Source organism: Scleropages formosus, chromosome 9, assembly GCF_900964775.1.
Source record: "Scleropages formosus chromosome 9, fSclFor1.1, whole genome shotgun sequence".
Taxonomy (NCBI): Eukaryota; Metazoa; Chordata; class Actinopteri; order Osteoglossiformes; family Osteoglossidae; genus Scleropages; species Scleropages formosus.
The window spans coordinates 15402676-15429469 of NC_041814.1; the positions used below are offsets into that span (position 1 = coordinate 15402676).

Consider the following 26794-nt stretch of genomic DNA (forward strand, 5'->3'; position numbering starts at 1 on the left):
TTTGTCTTCAGGCTCTAACTGCAGTGCCACTAACGGCCCACTGCCTTTAATTGTGAGTTTGAGGTGTGATTTATGTGAATGGAATGGCTGCATTCTGCAGAATCTTCTGCAGCCGTGCATTCATGGTAGCAAGCAGAAAAAAAAGCAATAGTACTTGCGTAACGGAATGAAGTGGTCCCTTCAAAAGTGGCAATCCATAAAAAATAAGGGATGCAGGAGATGACACCACTATACCCATGATGAAGATTTAAACGCAGATTAGTCCAGTTTGACAGCAGCGGCAGAACAAGGAGAGGTCCCTGCAGTACTAAATGAAGTATGATTTGGCTCTCGACAATTGTGACAAAAGGTTTGTCCTCTCAGCCCTCGATCTCCCTCTCTGCTTTACAGCTGGAAGTGAACCCTATCTCTTTGGAAGCAATGTAACCGTAGCTGTGCTGGGCATCATCATCCCCATAGGTAGGTGCAGGTGTTTAGATGTGCTTGCATGTGCATGACTCCAAACAGCTCTATGTGCTAATTTGTTTGCAAACTTTCCCAACAAATAAGCAACCAGAGAAGCTTCAGACTGTGCATATTTTGAGTTCTATAATGGAATTGGTCTAATAACAGACATTTTCAGTTATTTTTTTTTATCCTCAGTGTCTGATTCACCTAAACAAATCTGTTTTTTTGCAGAAAGGATACAGTACAGATTTGTCTAACTCAGTCTATGCTTGTCCAAGGCACAACCAAGAAGGGTACATAGGAAGGTCTGTCTTGGCTTGGGTATCTCAATTGGGTGCCTGTTTGTTAAAAATGTTCCTTGCAGTCAGCATTGACTCTCTTACAAAGTGCCATAAGGCCTGTAAAGAAAGAAACTTCAGTGGTTGAAATGAAATATTGAAGATCACCTTTAAAGATTCTGAGCTACTCAGCTGAGCATTTATGGATGGCTGGAATTAAGACAAATGGAAATTATTAACTTACTGAAGACGAGATGATTAGAGATTTGTAGTTAATAATAATAGCAATAAACTAGTTATAGGGGATGATTGGAAGTTTACTAGTGGTTTAAATTTCAGTGTTTTGGTCTCAAGTGTTTGTGCTTTTTTTTTTTTTTTAACCTTGCCCACGTTATCCTAATATTAAATATAAGAAAAGTGTTACATACATCACGTACTGTTCAAAATTTTCTATATAGCTGAAGAGAGAAATTTTTGAAATTCTTTTTACAGCAGGATATTGTGGCCTTGTGAATAACAAAAAGCATCTTTCACCACTCTTCCCACAAAAGAGCAATTAAGCATTTGGTTCTTAGGAGTTCCCCCAGTTGGTAGACAGTTTAAATTAAGACAGGGAATGTCAGCCAGTGTTGTGAAGTCAAGCATGGTTATTTTTTTCCCCTTGAATAACAGTGTGCCAGCAGCATTCCCCTTGCTTCCCTCTCAACCCTGATTTGCATGAAGAGCCACTTGTGCTGAGTGTGCTTCCTACCTTTTGTGTGTCTGTTTATGTCAGTGTGTGCATGCATGCATGTAGCATAGTCTGCTAATCTCCTCTGTGGCTCTGTCATGAACTGCTGCCTGGTGCCAGTCTGCTAGTGTTAACGCCTCACTGTGTCGGTGGCTGTGTGTTAAACACATGCAGTTCCTATCATTGCTACAGTTGTTGTGGGCCTGCTCTGCACGGGTGGATACCTCATCTGGCGCAACTGGCGGAGGAAGAACACCAAGAGCATGAACTTTGACAACCCTGTGTACCGCAAAACCCCCGAAGAAGGGGACGATGAGATCCACATTGGGAGAACGGAGCAGATTGGCCACGTGTACCCTGCAGTGAGTGGCAGCGCCCGCCAGCCCTTCATAGCCCTGCCTCTTGGGGGTGGGATCCCGGACTCAGGGTCTCACTGGTATTCGGGACAACCAATGCTTTGCAGCACAAAGTGAAACTGAAGAGGGTGCTGGGGGAATGGGAGCAGGTGTTGGCCAGAGGATGGCAAGGTTTTCTAAAGCCATGCAGTGTTAAGGCCAAGGTTCACAGCACCATACATATGTGTTCACACTGAGATCCTACCTTCCACACAAAAACATCACATTCTTTTCTCTCTCATTTCCTGTCTGTAACAGTTTATCACCTCTTTAGACTCCTGTATAGAAAGGAGTACAACGGCCCCAGGCTCCTGATGACGGGCCTAAGGATATATTTAATTGTGTAATTTTTTTTCTCTATTCTGTTCTTGTTTGAAGGCTTTGAAATCATTGTGATTCGTATTTTCTTATTTCATGTCAGAATGAATTAGGACCATTTCTGTGATAAAAACTGAATATGACAAGCACCTTAGATAATAGACAATCTGTAATGTGTCAATGTATTTTTTTTATTTATGGTAAATAGGCATTATGCTAGGGATGTTTTTGCATGTTCATTACTTTTTGATTGAACAAGCATAATAAGCATAGTTGAAGACATATTGGAAAGGGAAACATTTAAATTAGGTGGCTCGACATTTCCCGCCACTGCTGTTGACCAGGGTTGCAGGGTCAAGAAAGGAAAGCCAATAGTCTTGTGATGTTCTGAGCACCACAGATGAAAATTAGATGAACAGCTCATACTCATATGTATGTCTGCAGTATCTGAGCCTAGTAGGCAGAGAACTTGCACAAATTCCCCTTTTGGTTCTGGTAAAATGATCAGAAGGCTAAGTATCTGTACTCATGTGCTGAAACCCAAACATGGCATGATAAATACTTCAGTTTTAGACGTCAGCAAATTGAGGCATAATTTGTTTATTGCACCAGATCACAACCTTTTTGGTAGGCATTTGACAAGGCTGTGTAGTCTCCAAAATGGGTCTCCTTTGGCTTCTTCACTCTTCCTGTTTGTCGCCCTGCCGTGTCCTTGGCCTCCATGTTAACAGGCTTTTGTCTGCTTTCTGCAGCGCGTGGCGCTCCGTCTCGACGATGACGGATTCCCCTGAGGAGTATGTTGTGTTCCTGGCCCTGTCCTCCCTCCTCAATGACTGCCGTCTCCTGGGGAGACGAGAGCTGGCTGCACATGAGTGCCCAAGAGGCGGGGGCGTATACTTGCAAACCGTTGGGAGGGGCATGTCTCTTTTCTGTCCTTAAGTTATACCTTTCAGTCCCTCTCCTTTCCTTATGAAGTTATTTATTTATTTAACGTAGAGAACTACTGCTGCTACGATTACTAGTACTAGTACTACTTGATCTGTTTACCACCACCACCACTGTTGTGACTCGCACTTTGTTTCCAGTAGTGGAACAAGCAGCTCAATGATAACTAACCTCATTACTCATGAGTCCACATATATATGCAGTTGTAATTGGGTTTGATCATAATGATGGTGGCAATTGTGTGATTACCTAGTCTGGTTAATGCCGCAGCCATTGGTGGGGGATCTCTCTGTGAGCAAGCAGGGAGTTCGATAAGTTCGAAGGGAAGTAATACAAGTACTTGCAGACTGGTTTTCTAGGTAATCATCCAGGAAGATGTTAGAAAGTATGTAAACGATAACTGAAGGTCATTTTGGAGGTCATAAAGGCCTGGATGTATTGCATACTTGAGGCTGATATTAGCATTTATACTACCATATCTACATGATGTTGAGCAGTTCAACCACAACACACTGACGTATAATTTACCTGCCTGTCAGATGTGACAGGAATAAAATTAAAAAAATTTTTCCTGAAAAATTAGAATTTTTAGTTTGTTCAGTCTTTTAATGTTGAGTTTCTGATGGTATGTATTGCATAATAATGCCTACATACGTGAGACCTTAATTGTCCCATGGGAGAGTATAACCATAAGATGCTGAAGCCATGAGACAGAACAACAAATTTTCATTTTACTTTTATCTACCTATCGTCATTGTTTTTAAAAGTTTGATTTGTCACACACAGATTATTTGCCCAATTTTAAAAAGTAAATGTCTACCTGGTTAAAAATTTACATGACTACATATGAGACAGTATTACAATAAAGTTTATACTATACATGCATTCAAATTACAGACAGATTACAATTAAAAAATTATACTCATCTCCTGCATGTAATGAAAGGATGCAAGAGTTAGTCAAAATTATTTTAAATAGCTGTCAAGCAACCTGCTATTTAAAACTATGGATTGCCTTTTCCTTTGGACTGTGAATAGACTGTCATCACCTCAAGTAAATGGCCTAAAAAAGAAAAAAAAAAACAGAGAACTGAGTAGTGTGAGGGTTGTTTTTTTACAGATACTTTTCGATTGTTCAAACATGGACACGCATCAACTTTTTATGTTGTACGCATAGAAATGTAGGATATAGACTTACATTTATTCATTTAGCTGATGCTTTTCTCTAAAGGAACTTACAATGTTAAGGTCACAATTATTACATGCTTACAATCATTTACACAGCTGGGTAATTTTACTGGAGCAATTTAGGATAAGTACCTTGCTTAAGGGTACTACAGCCAGAGGTTAGGATCAAACCTGTGACCTTTAGGTCCAAAGGCTATTGCTCTAACCACTACTCTACCAGCTGTCCCTAGCTAACTATTCTGCTACCAGACTTTAAAACTCAAAATTATAAAGGCATTTAATTACCATGTTTGTTTTAGTGTCTAAGTGGTTGGATTATTTTTATCTGATTTCTTAAACTCATGTAATTCACAATGCCCTGAATTGAACTGAACTCCACAGTGTGATTCCTTCTCAACCATTAATCTGACTCAGGTTTTGAAATGTGCCAAGAGGACTGCTAGTCACATTAGCAAAATTTTATAGAATTGTGAAATTGTTTTGACTGAATGTATAGATTTATTATGGGTCATGTAGGTAAATCAGTTTTCCAAAGCAGACCACCTGAAGAAAGTATAAATACCATTGCTTTAGTCAGCACTGGGCAAAACTAGATCCACCAGCTCTTCCACCAGAATCAGATGTCTTCCATCAGCACTAGAACAAAGCCTGGTCATGTAAAACATCTCACCTAAAAATAGTGACTTCAAAATAACTAAACTGCTGACTGAGGTCAGTGACCTTGATGATTTAGTTTTGTAGGAACATCTGGAGCACTTACTTGAGAATGCAAACTGGCTCCAATTTTATTCCCATGCATCAGTCTGTAAAGGAAGGGAGTATACAGCAACACTTCCCTTATTCAGTTTTGCTACACCAGAAAAATTTTATTTTTATGATTGTTTGTCATCTTCATATTTTAGCTACATTTGGTCCTTCAATGTATCGTTAAATAGGCCATTGTAGTGTAAGTGGAACTGAACCTTAGGTATCTGATATCTCCGTAACACTTAGAAGCCTACAAAAGAGAAGCATGACCTTGAAGTGAAATTTCTGTTTAATTCTTATTTTCCTTCCTGGCTACAGCTAATCTTTGTGTAGACTGGCCTTTTGTCTTTTAAATTTATTTGATGAAAGATAATACATATTCAGAAGAGAATGTAAATATTTGAACAACAGTAAGTTAACACTGTCTTCTCAACACTCACTAGTTGGATTCTCTTGGTCACCTGGTACTGAGTTACTGTGCTGCCTGTGTGTGGCTACACTGCAGCCAGTGGTCAAAGTTTGCCGCCTTCCAATGGAGGTGTCTCTTATATTGGTGATTCCGCCAATTATAAAGCTCACTTACTGGATTCATAGTTAGAAACCCAACAATGACCTAGGATTTGTAATGGGATGAATGTGTCATTTATGTCATCTGATCTCTGCTGTTTCTGTCCTTCCAGATGGATATTTGCATATACGTTTTTAAACAGATGTTATTAACTTTTAGAAACCATCCGTCTTGGCCTGCCTTCAGCTGCAGGTCTCTGATCCTGCTGTCTTGGATGAAAAGGTGGTTTGGTGGTTTCACCACCTTTCAAGTGTGAGCAAGAGTGTGGTGCCTGATGGAGCAAAGATGTTGGTACACAAGTGTGAATAGCTGATGATGCTCAGATTGTCAGTACACTGACAGTACAAATCCTCGTGTGTTAAATAAGGCCCGTTTGTATGTACGTGTTGAGTCACTAAGCTCCCAAATCGATGAAGGTCTGTGGTGCAAGTTGTTAATCATAATGTGGCATTCCGGTAAAGCCACTATTTATAATTAGAAGATAGCAAGACAGTTGGGCTATGCTTTTAAAATTTTTATTTCTTAATGTTTTTTGCCTGGCCTGTGGCAATTGATAAGTGGTTTTAAATGAAAGCTTAAGCTCTGTAGGAATCCATGCCACCAGACTTTTCCCTCAACAGGAGACTTTGTCAGACGTGACAAACAAAATCATCAAACTTGGTTTATTTGGACTGTTTATATTCTTAGTAAAGGATCTAATGAATCACTAAAAGTATGTTGAACTACGCAAGCTCTTATTTAAATGAGCTTAGTGCGACGTCTGCGTGTCTGCTTGTGTGCATTGACTCATCACTGATTCCAGCTGATGGTATAGAAGTGTTTCTTTTCTTTCTGTTTTTAATAATAACTTTCTGTCCAGTGTCAGCAGCCTGCCATGAGTCTGTACAAGCCTTTGGATTCCCATGGTTTTTGAATACCGCTCAAAATGTTCCATTTTGGAAACTCTAAGCTCCTGGATGTCAAGTGCTTTGAGTTAACTGGTTCATTTTTATTTGAGAAGTACTTCAGTTGCTGAAGGCTCTTACAGTGCTCCATGGTAGATGGCAGCTGATAGCCAAACCTGCTGTAGATAGCACCTTACAGTAATGCTGGTCATTCCTCCTCTCTTACTCTATGCATTCATAATGGTGATTCTTGCTCACTGACAATAGCAAGTCAGCCACGCTGCTCCATCATCCTGCATTGTGACTAACCGTAGCACTCCACAATCTCACCAAACATTCATTTCCATTGCTATTAACCCATTGTTTTGAAAGGGCTATCTTTCCAATGTTAGACATTCAATAGATGGGGAGGATCTGGACCTGCTTTTAATCCTTTGTGTTTCAGTTTGGTGACTGTGAAAAGCATTTTCCTTGTTCTATTGCTGTTTTTAGAATAGTAATCCTAACTTTCCTTTAGAACTGTTTGTATTTATTGGATGTGTATTACTTGAAAAACACAGTTCCGGCTCCTCTTTTGTACCCATCAGTGTAAATGAGGGGAGGGAGGGTCAGTTGAAGGGGGAGGGCAAATGGGGTAACTTTTCACCAAGAAGTGTCAAGTATTCTGGAATATGGATTTTGATCATTTCACAGCCATATTGGAAACATTTTGTATGCCGTTTGCACAAATTTTTCAAAATGCCTTCTGCACTGTGTAAATGACAACGTGGGGGGATGAGCTGACTGTCATGCTCAAAGTGGTTTTGAATCATAACCTGTAAATATGTTTTCTTACTGCAGAATTTTTGATAATGTTTTAAACATTTATGTAAAAATATGTATATATAAGGTTCCAAGAAAGAGTGTAGACCATATATGAATTTATTTGTACACAAGAGCACTGGATTTATTTACTACTTGATTGTAACTCAAATTAATAATCTGCCAAAGTGTTTCTGTCTGCAGTTTAGTTTTGTTTTGCTTTTTTAACAGTTAAGCGTTAGACTGTAGATTTAATAGGTACTGTGTTCTGTTCAGTTTAATATATTTGTGTTTAAAGACAATTTAATTTATTGGTGCCTTGTTTGTGTTAATGTATATTCTACTCAATTTGTTCATTGTGTACATGTTTGTTGGTGGGTAAGGGGTGAATACCTAGCAACTTCTGTACTTACATTGAATATCTGTACTGTATGCCAAAATGGTCTCACTCCTGTTTCTATGAAATCAAGCTGTTCATAAATATCTATATATTGAATATTAAATTTATAAAAAGTGTTTCCTTTACATTCTTTGTCCACTCATCCATATAATAACCAGCATTCTCACTTGCTGGTTAGGGATGTTTATGTTATAAATGCTGTAATACTGTATGTAGCTTTAGTGTGTCATTTAATGAATGCAATCTAGCAAACCTCATAATGAGCAGTCGGCTTTGCCTGCGCTACCTTTTAGCCTTTGGAGAGTCCGGAGCAGAGTACAGTGGAAAAGAAGGGAGAAACTTGGAGGAATGAACTCGGCTGTCTGCGCAGATGTCGTGTCCTTCGCGGAGGACGTAGCCATTGGTACTGCATTGCCTAGTCTTGTACATTTACCAGGTGGTCACATGAACTTGCAGATAAGTGTCCTATTGTTAATCATTATTCTTTTGTCAATGACGAGCGGTAAAAATTTTGTGCATATTTGGCAAGAGCTAAATTCCAACCTGTCAACAAAGCCTGAGCTCCACTGTGTCCAGCCCAGTTGTGGACACATCAGCGTCACATCAGCCATCTCCTCGTGTTCTCAGGCAGTTGGCCTATGAGCCTGGGCAAGAAATACTAGCTTTGTGCAGTACAGGAATTCAGAAAGGTTTTTACAGCACACCATTTTGTACAAAATCCTTGCTGCTGTCTGTCCAGGCTAACACATTTGGTTTGTGCAGCAGCTGGCTATGAACTTAAAACTGCACATCCATAACTATAATTGGCTGTTATGTGTTTGCCAATAGAGGCAAACTTTATACTGTTTTTATGCAAACTGCTTTGCTTGCCAGAAGTTTATGTAGCGTTCTCTTCAATGTTATGAAAAGGTCCACGCAAAATCTGTGCACTTGGCACGCAGAGACGACGCACCCATCTCATCTCCAGCACCGTCACCAACGGACGGACTCGTTTTCCCGCCTTTTCTCCGTGTCCCTAACCGACTAGCAACTGCTCGGTCAGGGGACTTTCAACAACACAAGAGTTTGGTATAACAGCCACTCGGTGTAATAATCGCAAGAATTCTCTGTTCTTTCCACTTCGCCAAGTTTTTTTTTCCATAATTTACGTTTAAAGTTTCAAGTTTATTGTCATAGGTACAAGTACCGCGTACAACGTTATCAATCATGAAATTCTTCTTGAATGCTTCTCCACAGACTACGGACAAGACAAAGACAATACAAATACTGCACAAAACAAAACAATGATAACGACGTTTTCCGGTATTGTTGAGCGGAGAAACAACCGCCACGTTCAAACGGCAAAACGGAGTCGCCGGAATAGGAGAGGAGGTGAGGAGAAAAAAAGAAAGAAAGAAAAAAAAAAAACATTGGGGCTCACGTGAGGAGAGCCGTTTGCAGCGCGTGTGCGCGGAGATATTTGAAATTCAAATGAGCGGGTGATTAAGATCTTGTTCTCTGCGTCGGTGTGCAGACACACCGCTGTTTGAATGTTGGGGTTTTGCACTGACGGAGCTGTTTCCACCTCCCCCCCCTCCCCTTTTTCTGCTAATTGGGATATCGCGTGAAGCCCGTCGTGAAATCCCTCAGACCTTCAGTCTCATTTGAATTACTGTCTTTAAACTCCCCCTTGGAAAGGAAAGGTGATTATATTTGTTGTTGTCAGTCATTATCATCCTATACCGGGCTGCATTAAGACGGGGGTTTTGCTTTGTTATGTGTCTCTCGGCACTAATCTGGATGTGCAGCCCGAGGATGGAGAGCAGAAGTGCCCCAGGGAGCCTTTAAAAGCCGCTCATTTTGTCATTTAACGTGAAAGGCTTCCCTGTTTGTAAAACTGAGCATTATTCCAGCATGAAAGGAGGGGCGGTATTAGTATTCCGAAAACATACACGGTGAGCACTACCCACGGCGCCTGAAAGTGTTCAAAACTGCACCGCGTGCACTCTGCGAATATGAAATTAATGTGTATCTCTTTAATTTTAAGCAAGACTCGTTGGATTTTGCGTTTTCAAATTTCCTAGCAGGAAACCATTTGACCCCCCCCCACGATTAGTGATACAGCAAAATGAGTTCGTCAATATGTAAAGTATTTCTTCAAACACCTCGCGGAAACGGCTTTTGTGCTCCACAGCACGCGCTCGCAGGCGGGAAGAAGAGGCGCTCGCTTGGGGAAACACTGACACCTGCTGGACTGTTGTGGCGGTGTCGCACCTGGAGGTACGAGCTCCGTACGTCGTGATCGTCTCCCGTTTATGAGGCTTTTCTTCGCAGGGCTGAGCGCTGAATGAGTACAGGTGCACAGCTAGACAGTGTTGTAGAGTAGTTAATGAAGGGAAACTGCCTTTATTATGACGACTGATGTTAACTGCTGAAGTAACTATCCGTTTTAATGGGGTTTGGTGGTGATGTTTTACGTTAAGTGTGTGTCAACTTTGCGGCTCAGGGATGCATTCTGTTTAACATAGTTACTGCTGGTAGTCAAGTCTTTGTTTCATGGGAATTCATGATCTTGCAATGGATCTTCATTACATTCAGCATATTCATGCATTACCTTGGCTTGGTATTGGAGGAGTGCGCTGTCACTTGTCACTTGTCCCTTGACAGTGCTCACGCCTGCGCCCGTGCTGATTTCTTCTGTTACACTGTTCACTGTAGTACTGCGGTGTTCACACACCCTATGAACCGCAGCGGCACGGTGTTGTCTCAGCGCGCCCGAGTGGTGCGGGGAGGACATGGGTTCCATGCCCTCTCAGGCTTCCTGGTGTTTCTGCGTTGTTTGCATAGTTGTGCTTCAGTTTCCTCCCACACTCCAAAGACATGACTGTCCTTTTACACAGCTGGGTAGTTATGTACTGGACCATTTTAGGGTAAGTACCTTGCTAGTACTACAGCTGGAGGTGGGATTTGAATCTGTGACCTTTGGGCGCTAAGGCAACAGCTCTAACCATCTGCCCTGCCTGGAAGGGGGGAGGAGCATAATATTTTACAAAGTGGTGGCGCAGTGGGTTGGACTGCAGTCCTGCTCTCCGGTGGGTCTGGGGTTCAAGCCCTGCTTGGGGTGCCTTGCAATGAACTGGCGTCCCGTCCTGGGTGTGTCCCCTCCCCCTCCGGCCTTACGCCCTGTGTTGCCGGGTTAGGCTCCGGTTCCCCGTGACCCCGTATGGGACAAGCGGTTCTGACAGTGTGTGTGTGTGTGTGTGGTTCAATTATTTCATGAAGTCCATAGTCCAACACAGCGTTCTCATGAAGCTGCTGTTACTTTCAAAAGAAATTACTCAAAAGTACTCATCCAGACATTTTCAACAAAAATTTTTGAGTAAAAAGAAAAATATTTTTTAGAAAACTTGTAATGTTAATATCAATTTACTTCAAGGCTTTAATGTTCTGAACTAGCAATGTTAACATCTTCAACAGACAATTTTAATACATGGGAAAAAAATGTATCCATGTATGTACATTTATTCTTAATATATTAAATCTGCTGTGTCGTATTAAGGAAACTTACAATGTCGGATTTGAGAGCAATGGCTCTAACCACTACTCTACCTGCTTCCATAAATAAATTGTTATTCATTTACTATTTACCTTACACCTTTATCCAAAAAGATTGACAGCTGGCTACCAATTTACTCAGTAAGGTATTTGTACTGGAGGAGCTCTGGATAAGTGATGTGCAGCTGAGTTTTTAACCTAAAAGAGGTGTGTTCAGCTGTGCTGTAGTGCCATGAAGAAAGCTGATTATTTTCATTTCCACTATAAGACATCCAGCTTTATTACTGAGTAAAGCTGTAAGTGTTATGAAGGTGAAAATGTCATCTGGGGAAAGAGGGTTTTAATGTAGTTTGTTTATGTGGAGTGTTGTTTTTGTTTGCATGGGTTTCCACCCACAGTTCAAAAATATGGTTTTCATTTGGTTAGAACTGGTTGATCTAAGGGGGGGTGCGCGGTGGCGCAGTGGGTTGGACCACGGTCCTGCTTTCCGGTGGGTCTGGGGTTTGAGTCCCGCTTGGGGTGCCTTGCGATGGACTGGCGTCCCGTCCTGGGTGTGTCCCCTACGCCCTGTGTTACCGGGTAGGCTCTGGTTCCCCACAACCCCTGTATGAGACAAGCGGTTCTGAAAATGTGTGTGTGTGTGTGTGTGTGTGTGTGTGTGTGTGTGGTTGATCTAAATTGATAACATTGCATTTCCCTTACATATTTCTATTTGTTTAATTAGAGTGAAGATGTTTTTCTTGGGGAAAAAAAAAACATCTTGGCCTGTCGTATGTTGCATGTGGCATCATTTATTTACAGCAACAACATTCATACAGTAGTCATGTTTCAATGATTACCAGTACCATGATGGCAGTGGAAAATGCAGTAATGTATTGTATCCTGTAGGGCATTTTGCAGATAAATGTGTTTTTTTTTCCTGCTACATTTTAATACAAGTTGTTTCAGCTATTGAGAAAAAACAAACAATGTCATATTAACTGAAAAATATGCATTTCTGTGCTTGTATTGTGTGCTGTTAAAAATAGCGTCGGGAGGTACTTGGTTAAACAGAACGCTAAAAAAAGACTCGTAGACAAGGATTAAAATAGCAGCTTTCTAAAATACCAAAACAGTCTTTAATACTTGATTTAGATTTACAATGCACTAAAATATTGAGATTAACAAAAAAATTCAATAGTTTGTACTTAAGTTCTGTAGTATAGTATAAATGCAACATTTAGCAGGCAGGTACAGCAGAACTGGTATTTATATTTGAATGGCACACTTCAGATAAAAGTCTCAGTGAAGGACACTTACAAATACTATAGCGTTACTAGCAGAATCTGTCACAACTCTGGGCCTATGAAACTCGACCAAATTAAAACAAATTCCATGTCGCTTACAAAAAAACATTGTTTTTTGAAAGGACCTTGCAGCAAATACTTTTTAGGCTATACACACCTGGGAAATCTTGGAAAACCATACCATTTTTACATTCTTTTAGCTTGGCATGTTGTTCAGTAACATACAGTATACCATTGTTTTAGAGAAGCCACTCATTTCACATCCATTTCCAACAGAATTTTTGATACAGTGACCTGTTTGTTACATTAAATATGGGAATGATCCATTAACTGTGAAAACAATACAATAAATACAGGTTTAAGGTAACTATTTTAAATTATCCAAAGCAGAGTAAAAGATGCACAGCCTATATATAATTCTTCATTTGTCCAACTCCATATAAATACATGAAGTGCAGCCTACCACTTTTTACAGTGTCACCACGATTGTCTGTGCACACGATTGCCTTTTGAACTAAAGTCCCAGAAATATGGATGGTATATTGTGACACACTTATGGTTTAGTTTCTCCCATGACCATCTTCTTTGGTGCCCTCTGTCATGTCAGTTACAACCCTGGAGTCTTGAAGCATCAATCAGGCTTGAGCTTTCTGTGTGCGAAGTCTACATATCCTTCATGGAACCCATTAAATCCCGTAGCATCACTGAACATCTTTTATCTCAGACATGTTATGGTAATTCAGTGATAACTTCTGACTGATAAACATTTCATAGTACATAACAGGTGCAAATGGTATCTAAAAATGAATATGAATTATACAACAATCGGTGTGCATTTCTAGCAATATTATGTACATTACAAAGATAATCCATAAGCAGGCAAACAGAAAACATCACAGAGGAGGCATTAAGTCATGTGCATATATTATTTATGAAGAAGTCAAGACAAAGTAAAAATCAAGAACTAAATAGCCAACAACTGTATACAGTTCCTGGCTAAGATTTTTTTTCCAGCCTTGACAGATATCTGCAAGCAATAATACTGTTGAAATGGATATATGAGAATCAGAAATGTGGGAATAACTTGAGTGAACAGTGCCAAGGGGAAGTAAAGGATGGAATGACAAACTGTTCAGCTTGTTCCTTCAACAACAGTGTGGCACAGCACAGTGCCATTGTGTCAGTTGCAGCCACTCTAACTAGTAGGCAATAAACCACATCTTTGTGGGGAGTGGAGGAAAGGACAAATTCTCCCGAGGCAGATGATTTGTTCCTTTTAACTTGTTTCTCACTGCTTGTGACCTATGACTGTAGAACATGTGATCCAGGACAGTGCGGAAGTGATCACAGCTTGAAAGAATGTCAGGAGGAAGACGGAGGGCCACCACTGGACAGATCTGGTGAAGCCTGAAGACTGCAGCTTAGTTACAGAAACAGAACAGAGCTGTGCATATAAGGTGAAAGTCTTTTTGTGTACTTTGTGTATTAATGCCAGTTCATGGCAATCTTCCCCAATAACATTAGGCTTTTTCACACTTACAGAAAGGGCTCTCTAGTCGATTACTGTCTAATTCTGGCTTTTCAGTCAGGTTTGCTCTCTCTTTATAGAGCTGAACCCTGAGTCTTGTCTAGCTGCTGTCCTGTCACAGGTGCATCATGGGTAAAATGTTTTTGACTGCTCTTTTTATGAAGTCCTGCGCTACAATGCTCCTCTTTTACTCCACCTGCTAGGTATTTCTCACCCAGGACAAAAAAAAACCCTAGTTATTCGGTTGGTGACCTCACTGATGTCTCTCTTTTTTTCACTCTCCTTAGGAAGACTGTAGTAAAGTTATATCAATAAGGAAAAAATAAAGAAAAACAATGCAATGTCTTTGATATACAAAATACCTTCCAGATGTACATTACTGTGATCCAAAAAGAACAGTATAAAGTGTACGTAACAGAAATAATGTAGAGGAGTGTCAGTGAAAAGAAAGGTCATTTTGAAGGTGTGTCCAGTCTCACTGAGTGGATCACGCCGGTTCTTTTCTTACTGGATACCAGCCAAGCACTAATCACTACCTGTGTAATGTCTGTAATGGATGGAAATGATCCGAAAAGGCTGCATCTCCCGGACGGGGCAGTGGTCCTCCCAGGCAATGCAGTGGGGTGGCTCAGAGAGGCTCGTGGGTTTCGGAGACCATTGCATCCACGTGTGCCCTTAGGAGCTCTATTATATCAGAGTGGGAGGCCTGAAGAGCCACAGACAGGGCTGTGTGGCCTTCCTGGAAGAGAGAAGAGAACAGCAGACAAGTGAAAGAACAAGTCATAAGGTGGGGGGGGGCAGGGCGAGAGGAAGCATGAGGAAACAGCTCTTCTGTACAAAGCACAGGTGATTTTAGTGAAGGGCTCTAATCTAAGTGGCAGACCACTCTGCCTCACTGCGCTTTTTCATTTTGCTGTTTATGATTTCAGGAGCATGGATTACATGTAGGCCTCCAGTCCAAGACCCGCTCCTCCTCGCACAATGACTCCTCAGAAATAATTCCCTGTAAGAAGGATTAGAAAGTCTAACCTACTGAGGTTTCACCATGTTAATCACTTGATTCCAAAAAATTTTGCTAATGTATTTAAAACTTCTTTGCGGCGCTTTTTGTCCTCAGCCTTGGCAGGAAGCACCGGGCTAAAAGGTTGAAAAACACATCATCTGTGATCTCAACTGTGTATCCTTGGCATGTGAGTGAAATGCAAGCGTTTCATGTCGTAGTTCTGTCCACATGGTGGAGCAGTGATGCAGTTGTAAAAAGCAAAGCAATGGAATTATGAACGGAATGTTTTTGACGGCACAAGTGAAGTTGTACCATGTGTTGCAGATGAATTGGATGCCGTGTTTTTAGTAAAAAAATTGAAAAAATAAAAACGAATGTTCATCAGTATTGAAACATTATGGCAGTTGAAAATACTGGTGGTGAAACAATATTTTGCATGTGCCTCTGAGTCAGATACAGAACATTTGCATTTATTCATTCAGTTGATGGTTTTCTGTTTGACACATTTATATAGGGTGAGTCTCTTGCTCAAGGCACTACAGCAGGAGGTGGGATTTGAACCTGGGTTCTTCAAGTGCATGCAGTAGCTATAACTATGATGCTACCTGCTGATATCTAGTCGTAAAAGAAGTGAGTTCACTTCAAACATCATCTGCAGTGTCAATGCTTGCTTGTATGTGTCTGAGCCTCTAAATGCTTCATTGGTCAGTATAACCACTTTCTGACTTTAGGAAGTGAGAGAGAGAGAGAGAGAGAGACTCACACCTTGTCCTTCAGATTGATGTCGCAGTCTCTCTCTAGCAGGAGACGGGCGATGTCAGTGTGGCCATGTTCGCAGGCACACATGAGGGCGGTGGACCCATCCTTGTCCTGCACGTTGACATCGGCTTGGCACTCCAGGAGAAGGCGCACCATGGCTGTCCTTCCGTGACTCACGGCTAGCATCAGCGCCGTCTGGCCAGCCTGAAGAGATTGGAGGGTCCACAGGAGAGGAGGGAGCAGGGAATGCAGAAGGATGAAGGAGGGAAGGTGAGATTGTATTTATGTGTAAAAGACATTGGGGAAAAGAATGATGTAAAGGAAAGGGATTTGTAGAGAAAGAAAGATACATATCAGATGGAAAGATGGCACAATGGATTTCTTAGCCAAGGCTTCCCAAAGAAATGAATGTAGACTGCTTTCATTATCTGTATACAAATAAAGGCCCAGTCCACAGTGATAAAATGAATTAGAGCCTTGGCTAAAAGTATTTATTACCCATTTATGAATTGTCATGACTGAAATGATTTTAAGTTACTTTTACTTATTTAACTGACATTTTTCTCTAAAAGAATTTTAGTATTTAGCTACCTTACAATGATTTACCCATTTTACACCTGGGTAATTTTACTGGATCAATTCAAGTACTTTACTCAATGGTACTACAGCAAAAGGTGGGATTTGAACCTGCACAATCTTTCAAAGGCAGTAGGTATAACTATTATATTACTGTCTGCCTAGTTAATTACTGGGTAAATCTCATTCTCTCCCTTATGATATCTACTCATTCTAAGGCATGGTCACAACAGTCTGGAGTCTATCCCAGAAACATAAAGTGTTTGGAAAATCTGGCTTTGCCCAATAATTTGGGCTAAAGTGTGTAGGAAAGAGGGGGCGCGGTGGCGCAGTGGGTTGGACCGTAGTCCTGCTCTCCGGTGGGTCTGCGGTTCGAGTCCCGCTTGGGGTGCCTTGCGGCGGACTGGCGTCCCGTCCTGGGTGTGTCTCCTCCCCCTCCAGCCTTACGCCCTGAGTTGCCGGGTTAGGCTCCGGTTCCCCGTGACCCCGTATGGGACAAGCGGGTCTGAAAGTGTGTGTGTGTGTGTGTGTGTGTGTGTGTGTGTGTGTGTGTGTGTGTGTGTGTGTGTGTGTGTGTGTGTGTGTGTGTAGGAAAGATTCTGTCGACCATGTGGGCGATGGAGGAACAGTGTTCTTCCTTGGACTCTGAGCTGCCTCCATTGACATCTGGACACTGGGCAGCAGAGGGGCAGTACGAGCCTAAAGTGGGATATACCTGGCTGGCCCGTGTGTTGACATTCCCTTGTCTGAGTAGCTGCAGCGCTACTTCCATGTCCTCTGGACCATCAGCCGTGGTCAAGGAGGCCAGCATGATGGCCGTGTAGCCTGCCTTGTTCTGGTGGTCCACATCACAAAGGCCTGGGGATAGAGCACACAGCCGTGAGCCCACCTCATGTTGGAATATAAATGTCACCAAACCTGCGTAACAAATCAGTTGCAGGCTATGCTGCCAGCATGCACAAAACTTAATTTTTCATTTACTACCAGTACACATTATGACATGAATTGCTACATTAAGTTTTAATTTCATGTACTGTAATGTAGAGAAATATACTTACACTCAAATATTCCTTTACAGTTTATAATAAAGACAGCCTTCATGGAGACATTTTGGCTAAACACCTTTCCTTAGTATGAAAACTCGCTTCTTTTGTCTATTATCAGTAACCACGTGTCTGGTGTAGGGTCACGGTGGTCCAGAGCATGTCCCTGAAGCATAGGGTGTATGGCAGGATACGCACCAAAACAGGTTTTCACAACTCATTCACTCACACTATCATCAGTTCATAGCCAGTAATTCACCTGCAACATGTCACATGTCGAAAACTTATGTAAACTTTGTATGAACTGAGTCAGATTCAAACCCACAACCTGTGAGGCACCAGTACTATCTGTTGTACGACTGTGCCACATAGCTTGTTTCAGAAGCTTCCAGGTACATAATATTTTGTGTCATTTTTAGGTTCTCTGTGCTGCACTGGTGAGGGCAGAGTGGTACCTGTGTCCAGGAGCAGTTTCACAATGGAGAAGTTGGAGTGGGACACACTATAGTGAAGCGCAGTGTTGCCATTGCCATCAGCCAGGTTGACCAGGAAGCGCAGGAGAGTCGGTGTGGCAGCTGCCACTTCCTTCAAGTACAGGGTTACTGTGTCCACGTGGGAGTCCTCCTGGCTGGACACACGGAACCACTCCTGGTAGAGTACCATCAGGAACTGCCTCTAGGGGACGACAAAGACAGCAGTTACAGGCCAGGAACACACTGCCAGGTACAGCGTACACACAGATACACTCCATGTACAGCACGTTACAGCAGAGCCATTTATTCCTTGCATATACACAGCAACCCAGTTCTGAGCAATGGATTCCTTTCAATCTGTCATTTCTCAGATGATTAATTCCGTTAATATGAGTCTTTCATTTCCAGGAATGACAAGTTGTTCCTAAAATGTGTGTTTTTGATTTATTTTTTTCATGTTTACATTTATTTGTTTGGCAGAAGCAACGTACAACTCTATATAAAAAAAAAAAACTTTTCTCTTCTATGTAACAATATGCAGAACCACAGAACACTGTTTGTTATTACAGTCTCAGTTTATTAGTGATATAGGGTGTCCTGCGTGTTGCTGATCCGTGAAGTCTACTTACTCAGTTTACCGTGAACATGTCTGAAATAGAAACTTTTTACCATTTCCTTGTCCGGGGATGCCACTTCTGCAAGACGATCCTTAATGTAAAGGCAGGCAGCCAAGAAGTCTTCATCTGCTTCTTCCCTGGGGGTCAAAGTGAGAGCTTCACACAAGGCATTATACTGTTACATACATTAAACTTTACACTGCTGTAGGGTTTAAAACTGAAGAATCCTGGACTCTCAAAAACAGACCTTCACAAGCAGAACTGCAGCCATCAATTTCCTGGAATGGCAAGTATCTAAATATAGTACTCAGCAATCATGTCACCGTACTGTTCATTCCTCATGTTTTTAAAACAGTTTTCCAGTATTATAGAAATTTGCAAGAAGCTGTTAAAAGGTGCAGTATTAAAGTGCTGCTTGAATATGACTTTTCAGTGAGGTCTACATAGAAGGCCCATTTATACGTGGCACTGTATAAAATAATATATTAGAATTTAGACCAGACATGTAGGTGTCTCATATCTTTATATATTAAAAGTCTGTCAGCACCTAATTCATATTGGTTTTCAGGCCAACTGTGGTGAAACAAAGGCCAGAATTGTACCCATCAAGTATCAGTTACCCTTGACTGGGGAAAAGCCTCACAGGCACCTATAAGGTATTCTTCAAGCTGGCTGAAATCAAATGTGCTCTTCACACTTGGTGGTGCAGCACTGTTGCAGAATAGATGACAAGACCTTCAGAAGGTCCCTGCTGGCTCACCTGTCCTGCTTCTCCTCCTGAGGTTCCACATCACATCTTGGGCCTGGTGGGTCTCCAGCAGCCTCCACTGCTTCAGACTCTACTGGTTGGGCCTCCACCGATTGGGACTCTGCATGCATCAGGTCCTGTGCAGGGCAGTGGCCTTCTTTACCCTGCTCCTCAGACTCTGAGCTGTCCTCCTCTACATTGTCCTCCCCACTTGACTCCTCACTGGATGTTGTCTCATACCTGAACCATTGAAGGAATATCGAAGAAAGGTTTGCCTTGAAGGATGTTTACAGTTCATGGTCTGTTGCTGAAAACTGTGCAGGATGTCAAATAAGAATGTGAATAAATTAACAAATAAGGATTGCCAAGTTTATCATAAAGTGGGGGATGCTGGGAACATGGATCAGTTAAATTTTCCACAGAAGGCAGCTCTTCTTGGATGTTTACACGAGAATGAATGGACCACAGAAATGAAGCCACCTCCAGAATCCCACCGGAACACAGGTGAACGGAGGCCGTGTCTAGGGAGGACCAAGCCTTCTAGAAGAGAAACACATAGCTGAGCGTATACTGACAGCTTGTGGTGAAAGGCAAGACAGGCTTTTCATGAGTATTTGGAAAAAAGCTTCAGAACACAAGAACCCCCTTGTTCTTAATTTTGTCTGTACATTCTGGCAGGAGATTGATTGTGTTATTGGCAGGGAGTATGGGTAGGCAAAGCTAGCAGGGCATGTGGTTAGGTCTGGCAGTTTGGTATTAGGTGGGTCTGCTGCATATAGGTTTCCAGCCTGTTGGTCACATGGTAAAAACACTAGAAATACACCAAAAAGAATGCCCACCAGACTCACCTGGAATTCCCCTAAAGACCCCTGGGACAACACAAACCAGGGTTATTTCCATGAGTAATGTGGTTACTTCCACGAGGCTAGGAGACAACTTGCCAGCCTGTCTGGCATTATTAAGATGGACTGTTCCTTTAGGCAGCCTGTTATTTTTTTGATAAGGGGGCAGGCATGACTGACAAGCTCCTTCTGTTAGATGACTCTTGTGGTGCTGAGGGGCAGGCAAATACAGCTGACAGGCAGTGCCGACAACTGCTACATAGCAAGGGAACTCTCTTGTTCTAAATCTCGTTTCAGCATATGACTCAGTTTACGTAAACAAGCTCGGAGGAGGCCTTCTGTCCAGGGGATTTGTTGAACTGAGCCGCACAATGAAACGGCACGTGTTCAAACTCAGCAAAGCAACGGAACACCGGTGGCCTTCGTCTGTTGACAAACATGTACACTGACCAATCCTACCAGCTGAAAGTCCACATGCACATGAACAACGCCAAAGAAATATAAGGTCATACCCCCCGTTCACACCGACAAACTTGAGGTTCTTCTTGGTGCCACTATTTCCTGCCCTCTCGGTGCAGTCGTTCTTCTTCATTATGGATTTGAGAGCTGCAGAGGAAATACAAGGAACAGGCCACTGAAGCGTGTCGCCCATCTGTCAGTCTAAAACCAACCTCTGCATTATTGCACCTTGGCATTTCATGGCAGTGTGAGTGAAGTGCCCCTGGAAAAAAAAAAGGAAGAGCTGTTTGCAACATCATTTTTATCTTCCAAATAAAACCCATCAGCAGTAAACTGAAGGTTGTCATTTGGGAATATCACTTTCTGATGTCTTAGATTGTTCTCTTCTTGGTGACAGTGTTAAAAAATAAGAAGTATCATGCAAGGGCCCTTGACATCTGTTATTGTTTATTTCAACTGAGATATTATAGTTTGAAGAAAGTACAGCTTGTCTATAAAGATATTTGAGGAAATAACTGATGTCACTACGTTAGGTAGGAGAAGCTCCTTGAAGCACCTTACTCATCTTCCACTCCACTATTAAGTTTAATAGTTTTCACATAGAAATACAACAATCAAACGTATAAATCTATCATCTCCAGTTTCCCAAATTGAATAGTGTGGTGAGCTTGTCCCACCGCCGGGGTGACACTTGAATGGTGTTTTGGGAATAACAGTATATTTACTCCAGGACTCAAATTCATTCAAGCTGTCAAAGAACACTGGGTTAATTCATTTTCTATTCTACTTTTTTTTCAGACAGACCCTTTAAAGAATTAGTTGAAATTAAAAATGAGTAAGGGTAAAGATTATAATTAACAGTATGTGTTAATTATAAATGCACTCATTACAGCTTCCAGAACAGCTCTCTAATTGTGAACCAGTAAAATTAAGAAGAGTTGCTCAGTGGATAAACTTTAATAAAGTGCTCTATTATTCCCTAACAAGCCATCACAAATGACAGGCTTCACCACAATTTTGTGACTTTTTTTTTTTTTTTTTGGTCCTCCTTCATTTTTCCCAGTGTGTCTAGTTTGGAAGAGATTCATCTTGTCCACACAAACATGCCGCAAAGGCTTGTGGAGAGTTTCTGGATTTAATTACAACAGGACTGTGCTCACCAAAATGTTTGGAGGAAAAAGCTTTTGCTGGCTTTGGGTTTGTCTCACAGGGGCTGATTACATTCCAGAAAGCATAATGAATTTGACTTTAAAAACAAAATGGTACAGAAGAGTTATTGTTAATAACAACATTTGAGTGCAGATTAAACCAAGTATTTTTATGAGATTAATTATTTGTGTAATGAATGGCACCTTAAGAAAGATGCAAACCCAGCAGTCACAGAATTGTGGTTTTTCACAGTAATGGAGTCTCTCTGCAGTCAAACATTTCTTATAACAAGTCATTTACAATCAAGCACTGTAATTTAACCCAAGTTTTCAAAGCTTTTTCTCTGCTCCAAGCATATAACAGAAATCTAACATGCACTGCATAAACAAAGTGTTTTATTACAGCCCACTGAATTTTGAATATGCTTTTTTGCATGACAGTGATAACAGCAGCTTCTGAGCCAAAAAAATGCAGAAAAAAAAAAACATTTGCTCTGTCCTTGGGCACTATCCAGCAATGTCATTTATTCCACTCTCCAGCATGTTGTTAATCTTCTGATAGTAATCAATGGAATTCTCTCACTTGGTGTGTTTTCAAGCTCAGTAGAGCTCAGCAGAGAATCTGCTGAATATATATTTGGAGGTGGAGGGTGGGGGCTCTATCAGGCAGCATAGCACTGTAAGAACAAAAACTTGGGATGGGTTATGTGAAAGTCCCAAATCATTCTACTTTGGGAGATCATAATTTACAGTGTTTACAGCACCAGTCAAGAGAGCTGAGTTCACCGTGGCAACCTGGAAAACACATGTACAGGATGACCTGCACAAAAGAATGAAGGCAAAGAAACCCACAAGTGTTCAGCATCTCTGGGAACTGCGGCAGAAGAATTAGGAACATGTGATCTCCTACTCAAACTTGATTACCAAATATCTTATAGGAAGAACTAGATTCCAGTAAGAGCTGTCAAAGGTTTCAACGGTATTGTGCACACGTATCATCGAGCGGTACCTGCTTGTCGAGTGGCTCCCCCCTTCTGACCTGGGGATGAATAGAAGGAGGACAGGGCGTTAAGAGAGCTGATCAGCTGGGTCTGGATGGAGCTGAACTTGGAGGCAGGCTGCTTCAAAGTGCTGGCAATTTCGGGATGACTGCTGCCAAGGCAGACCCACTGCTCATTCAGGAGGCCCTGGATCTTTGTCACATACTGGCCAATGGCTGCGTGCGTGGCTGCGGGTTCTTCTCCTTCCCGACGAGCAGCCTGCTCACGGCCATCCTGCCGGTGCTGCCTCACCTCCACCAAGCAGCCCACTCCCTCCGTATGAGTGGGAATAGCACATTCCAGATCCAAAGAAGCAGCTGTGCTCTCAGATTCCTCCATTACCCCTGCATCCTCCTGAGTTAGACTGCATGGCACTTCCTGAGAATCTGTCTCCACAGCTCGGTCACATGTAGCCACTTCTGCTGCCACACACACGTCCGCTGTGAGAACATTAGTCGAAATGCCTCGATTCTGAGCTTCCACAATGTCTGTTTGAGTGCTTGAGCTCACGGTGTCATTCTGTTGTGTACCACTGCATGTAGATAGTAGAGATTTCTCCTCAGTAGAAACTCCTTTGTTGGAGAGGACTGGTTGTTGTTCACCCGCCTGTACAGAAATACTGAAGGACTGAACAGAAGATGGTTTTGCTGCCTCGTCTTCCTGGGCATAGAGTATTAGCTTTTCATTTAGCTTCTTTATTGTGTCCTCCTTCAGCTTATTCTCCTCTTTTTCCTCACTCAGCAGAGTGCTGGCATTCCCCAGCTCTTTTTTCACATCACTGAACTGCTTCTGGAGAGCTTCAAGCTTTACCTGCAGCGCTTGGATGGTTGCATTCTCCAACAGCCCATTTGCCCCCTGGTGCCTGGAATCCAGGTCTCCCTCAGTCTTGTCAAGTCCCTCCTGCAGTGAAATGTCTTCCACTGTCTGCTGTTGACCAACAGCTTCCAGTGTCTTCTCCTGTTTTGATCCATTCTTGGTGGAAGGGCTTTCTACTGCCACATCTACATGGGCTGCTTCTTGTTCTGAAAGAAACTTTTCTTCTGTTTTAAATCTGCCGCCATGTTCCTGCACCAGAGAATGCCACACTGTTCCTCCATGTGAAGAATGATTTTGCACCACCTCTGCTTCTTTGTGTGATTCTTGTGTAGAATGAATCCCTAATCTCATGTTCTGCTTTGAAAGACTGTCTACTACTGCTTCCTGTGTCAAATGAACTTCCATTGACCCATCATATTCTGCTGCTTTATGTGTCATAGCTGCTATTTCTTGTGTTGTTTCTGTTTCCTTTCTTGAAAGCTTGTCTGTTGGCTTTTCTTCTACCCCCAGTCGTTCAGAGTGCTTCTCAGTTTCTTCTTGCTCCTTGGACTCCAAATCCTGAGCTAGACTCTGACAAACAGCTTCATTTAAGAAAGCAAATGAGACTGACAGATCGGTGCTTCCTTTTGCATACTTATTGTTGGATAGTCCTGAATCCTGTGGGCCTTGTTGCTGAAAATCTATTCTCTGATGTTCTCCATGCAACATGGTATTTCCACCTGAGGCCAGAGCTTGGGAGTTAAGCCTATGAAGGAGTTGCTCCTTCTCCTCCTGCAGAGCACAAATCTGGGCTTTGAGTTCCGGAATGGTTTTAACCTGCTCCTCCAGCTCCCGTATCTTCTGCAAAGCTGTAGAAAACTGTTGGTGAAGCCCTGGATGTTCTCCAGGTAATTTTGCCCTCCTGTCAATGTCTGATGAGCAGAAAACATTCTCAGATGAGCCATTCTCTCTGTGTGAGTCTACAAAAGCTTTGTGTCCATGAGTGTCCATAGACTCAGAATTCTTTCTCAAGACAGTGACTGGCATGCTGGATGCTCTGAGTAGATGTGGCCTGACATGGAGGCCGAGGGGTTGCTCATCAAAAGCCTGGATAGTGGCATCCTCCACACCTTTAATAGACTTGTAAGCAACCCCAGGTGCCCTTGGGTAGCCCACAGAACTCCCATCAGGTGGCTGAATCTCATAAATTTGCTGGACCTCCACAACTCGTGACTTTGCTTTAGGCCCAAGGGTGCAGGTAGATGTCCAGTTGTCTTTTGGCACTGTCCGGGAGGCATGGCCAGGGAGACTGAAGTTGCGTGGCAGTGTGCTGAATTTGGGGCCCTTGTTTCTCCTCTGGATGTGGACTCTTTTGATCGTGTTGCCCTTCTCTATGTCGTCTACATACTTCAGGAAGTCCAAGTCCAGGTGGAATCCGTATGGGGTTTCCACAGAGTATGGCAGCTGCTTGCGCTGGCCTCCAGTCTCTGAGGCTTTTGGAAAAAAGCCATTTGCTGAAACATAAAAACAATAATGTCCTTTTAATACTGTACACAACACTCTTGTGGTAGAGTTTACTTTAATCAGGCAACCTGTGTGTTTTTACTTCATAACTTTAATAATGTCAGAGTAGAGAAATTCACACAAAAGCACAAAAGTCTATTCCATCAGTAAAGGTACTCTGGAGATGTTAATACTATCAGGTAAAGCAGACATTTCTTGCTACCCAAATAACAGTGAAGATTCAGATCAAATTCTTACCATTTTTTTTGTCCATCATGAGGAACCTTCAGTTTCATGGACTTGATCAGTTGATCAATATTTGTAACCTGTAAAATAGATTAAAGCTATTGAAGTGTTAAATGTTTTAAATATCTACACTTATAACTGTGACTAGTGAACATTGCATAATACACACACACACTTTCTGAACCGCTTGTCCCATACGGGGTCACGGGGAACCGGAGCCTACCCGGCAACACAGGGTGAAAGGCCGGAGGGGGAGGGGACACACCCAGGACGGGCATTGCATAATAAATCTTTTTAATTTTCTAGTTTACCAGTTATAACTTAAATTTAAAATATGGTTTGCAATACATATTTCTACTTATTATCAATTTATCATCTTGCACTTTGTCAGACTCAGCTCAGTTGCCTTCCTCTTGCACAATTTAGCCGCTAAAGAAAAATCCAGAAGTGTGTGTCATCTTCAAAATGGAGCTGCAGTAACCTGTGATTTTAAAATGATCACAATGCTAAAATGCGCAATGGTCACATTCAATGGTGTATGAAATGTTCCATTGCAGCTATGCTGTAATTCATTTGTTCCAGTTACGCACGCCAAGAACTGGAAGAGTCTGGTTTAAGAAAGTCTGCAGCAGGAGAAAGCGATGGAACAAGAATTTGAGAATTCAGTCGATTATTCAAAATGTTTGTTCCAAGGACAAAACTGTTAAGAAAACAAATAATGCAGAAATGGCAACACAAGTTCAATACAGTGCTCCACTTAAGGGCTGGTTTTGAACCTTAAAACAACCTCATGATAGCATAATTGCGGCCGACTAAACAACAGCATACTTTGGCAAAAAACGTCTTTCCCCAAAAATAACTTTAATCACAAACATGTACCACAAATAGGAGAGCCTTGTTTCGATTCCTTCGGCAGCTTTATGTCATAGTACAAAAGTAGTTATTTACACACATTTTTATCATAACTATGCAGTACTTTCAGGAATCAACAACAAGAAGGTAATGTGAGGTGCATAAGAAAACGCTGATATGATGAGTCAGCTCTAAGCATCAGCAGTTGCTTCTGTCCATCGATCCCCAGTGACTGTAACACCTGGAAACGCCCTGTCTGTAAGTGCACCCAACACTCAGATCCCTGCTGACCAAACTGGCTGCGCCCCATCCGAAGCCCTCATGATGAAGGCCTGTGATGAAGTGCTCATGTCTCGTCTCGCTGATTGTTTTGGCTGGAAACCTAGAGCTCTTGTGAAAAACACCACATGCCATTGTCAAGTTGCACTGTATTGCTGTGCTAAGAAATATGAGAATATTCGACAGCCCTCGACTCTACAACACTAGGGCCGGCCTATGAAAACAATATGCGGTAATTCAATCTGCAGCCCCAGATCTCATTTTCTCAGAGTAGTACAGCAGTGACAAGCAGCGGTGCAGGGCCCTGTGGAAGCTGGAAAAGATTTCATTACTTGCAGCGAGACTTGGATGGAGAAGCAGTCA

The 26794-nt window shown here is 42.1% G+C and overlaps 2 protein-coding genes and 1 long non-coding RNA gene across 6 annotated transcripts in view; 2 read left to right on the forward strand and 1 right to left on the reverse strand.

Moving 5' to 3' along the window:
* The window catches only part of lrp8 (low density lipoprotein receptor-related protein 8, apolipoprotein e receptor), a 103268-nt gene extending 99633 nt beyond the window's left edge, over nucleotides 1-3635 (forward strand). Inside the window, exons 17-19 of one of the 4 annotated variants that reach the window (XM_018754181.1) lie at nucleotides 391-459; nucleotides 1630-1817; nucleotides 2921-3635. In XM_018754181.1, coding sequence (XP_018609697.1) covers nucleotides 391-459; nucleotides 1630-1817; nucleotides 2921-2959 — 296 coding nt within the window. In that variant the 3' untranslated portion in view covers nucleotides 2960-3635. Of the gene's footprint in view, nucleotides 1-390; nucleotides 460-1629 lie in introns of all 4 variants that reach the window. The other 3 variants (XM_018754182.1, XM_018754178.1, XM_018754179.1) reach the window with 3 other exon arrangements.
* Nucleotides 3636-13902: 10267 nt separating this feature from the next.
* LOC108935525 (uncharacterized) lies at nucleotides 13903-15565 on the forward strand. Its single transcript, XR_001966214.1, has 3 exons — nucleotides 13903-13977; nucleotides 14978-15053; nucleotides 15166-15565. It is a non-coding gene; the product is annotated as an uncharacterized LOC108935525 (long non-coding RNA).
* Nucleotides 13971-26794, reverse strand: part of kank4 (KN motif and ankyrin repeat domains 4) — a 35966-nt gene continuing 23142 nt past the window's right edge. Inside the window, exons 2-10 of the mRNA XM_029254838.1 lie at nucleotides 25313-25380; nucleotides 22726-25065; nucleotides 20622-20715; nucleotides 19280-19507; nucleotides 18572-18656; nucleotides 17885-18104; nucleotides 17102-17244; nucleotides 15817-16014; nucleotides 13971-14787 (exon numbers count right to left, since the gene is read on the reverse strand). Coding sequence (XP_029110671.1) covers nucleotides 14677-14787; nucleotides 15817-16014; nucleotides 17102-17244; nucleotides 17885-18104; nucleotides 18572-18656; nucleotides 19280-19507; nucleotides 20622-20715; nucleotides 22726-25065; nucleotides 25313-25331 — 3438 coding nt within the window. The 5' untranslated portion in view covers nucleotides 25332-25380 and the 3' untranslated portion in view covers nucleotides 13971-14676. The remainder of the gene's footprint in view (nucleotides 14788-15816; nucleotides 16015-17101; nucleotides 17245-17884; nucleotides 18105-18571; nucleotides 18657-19279; nucleotides 19508-20621; nucleotides 20716-22725; nucleotides 25066-25312; nucleotides 25381-26794) is intronic.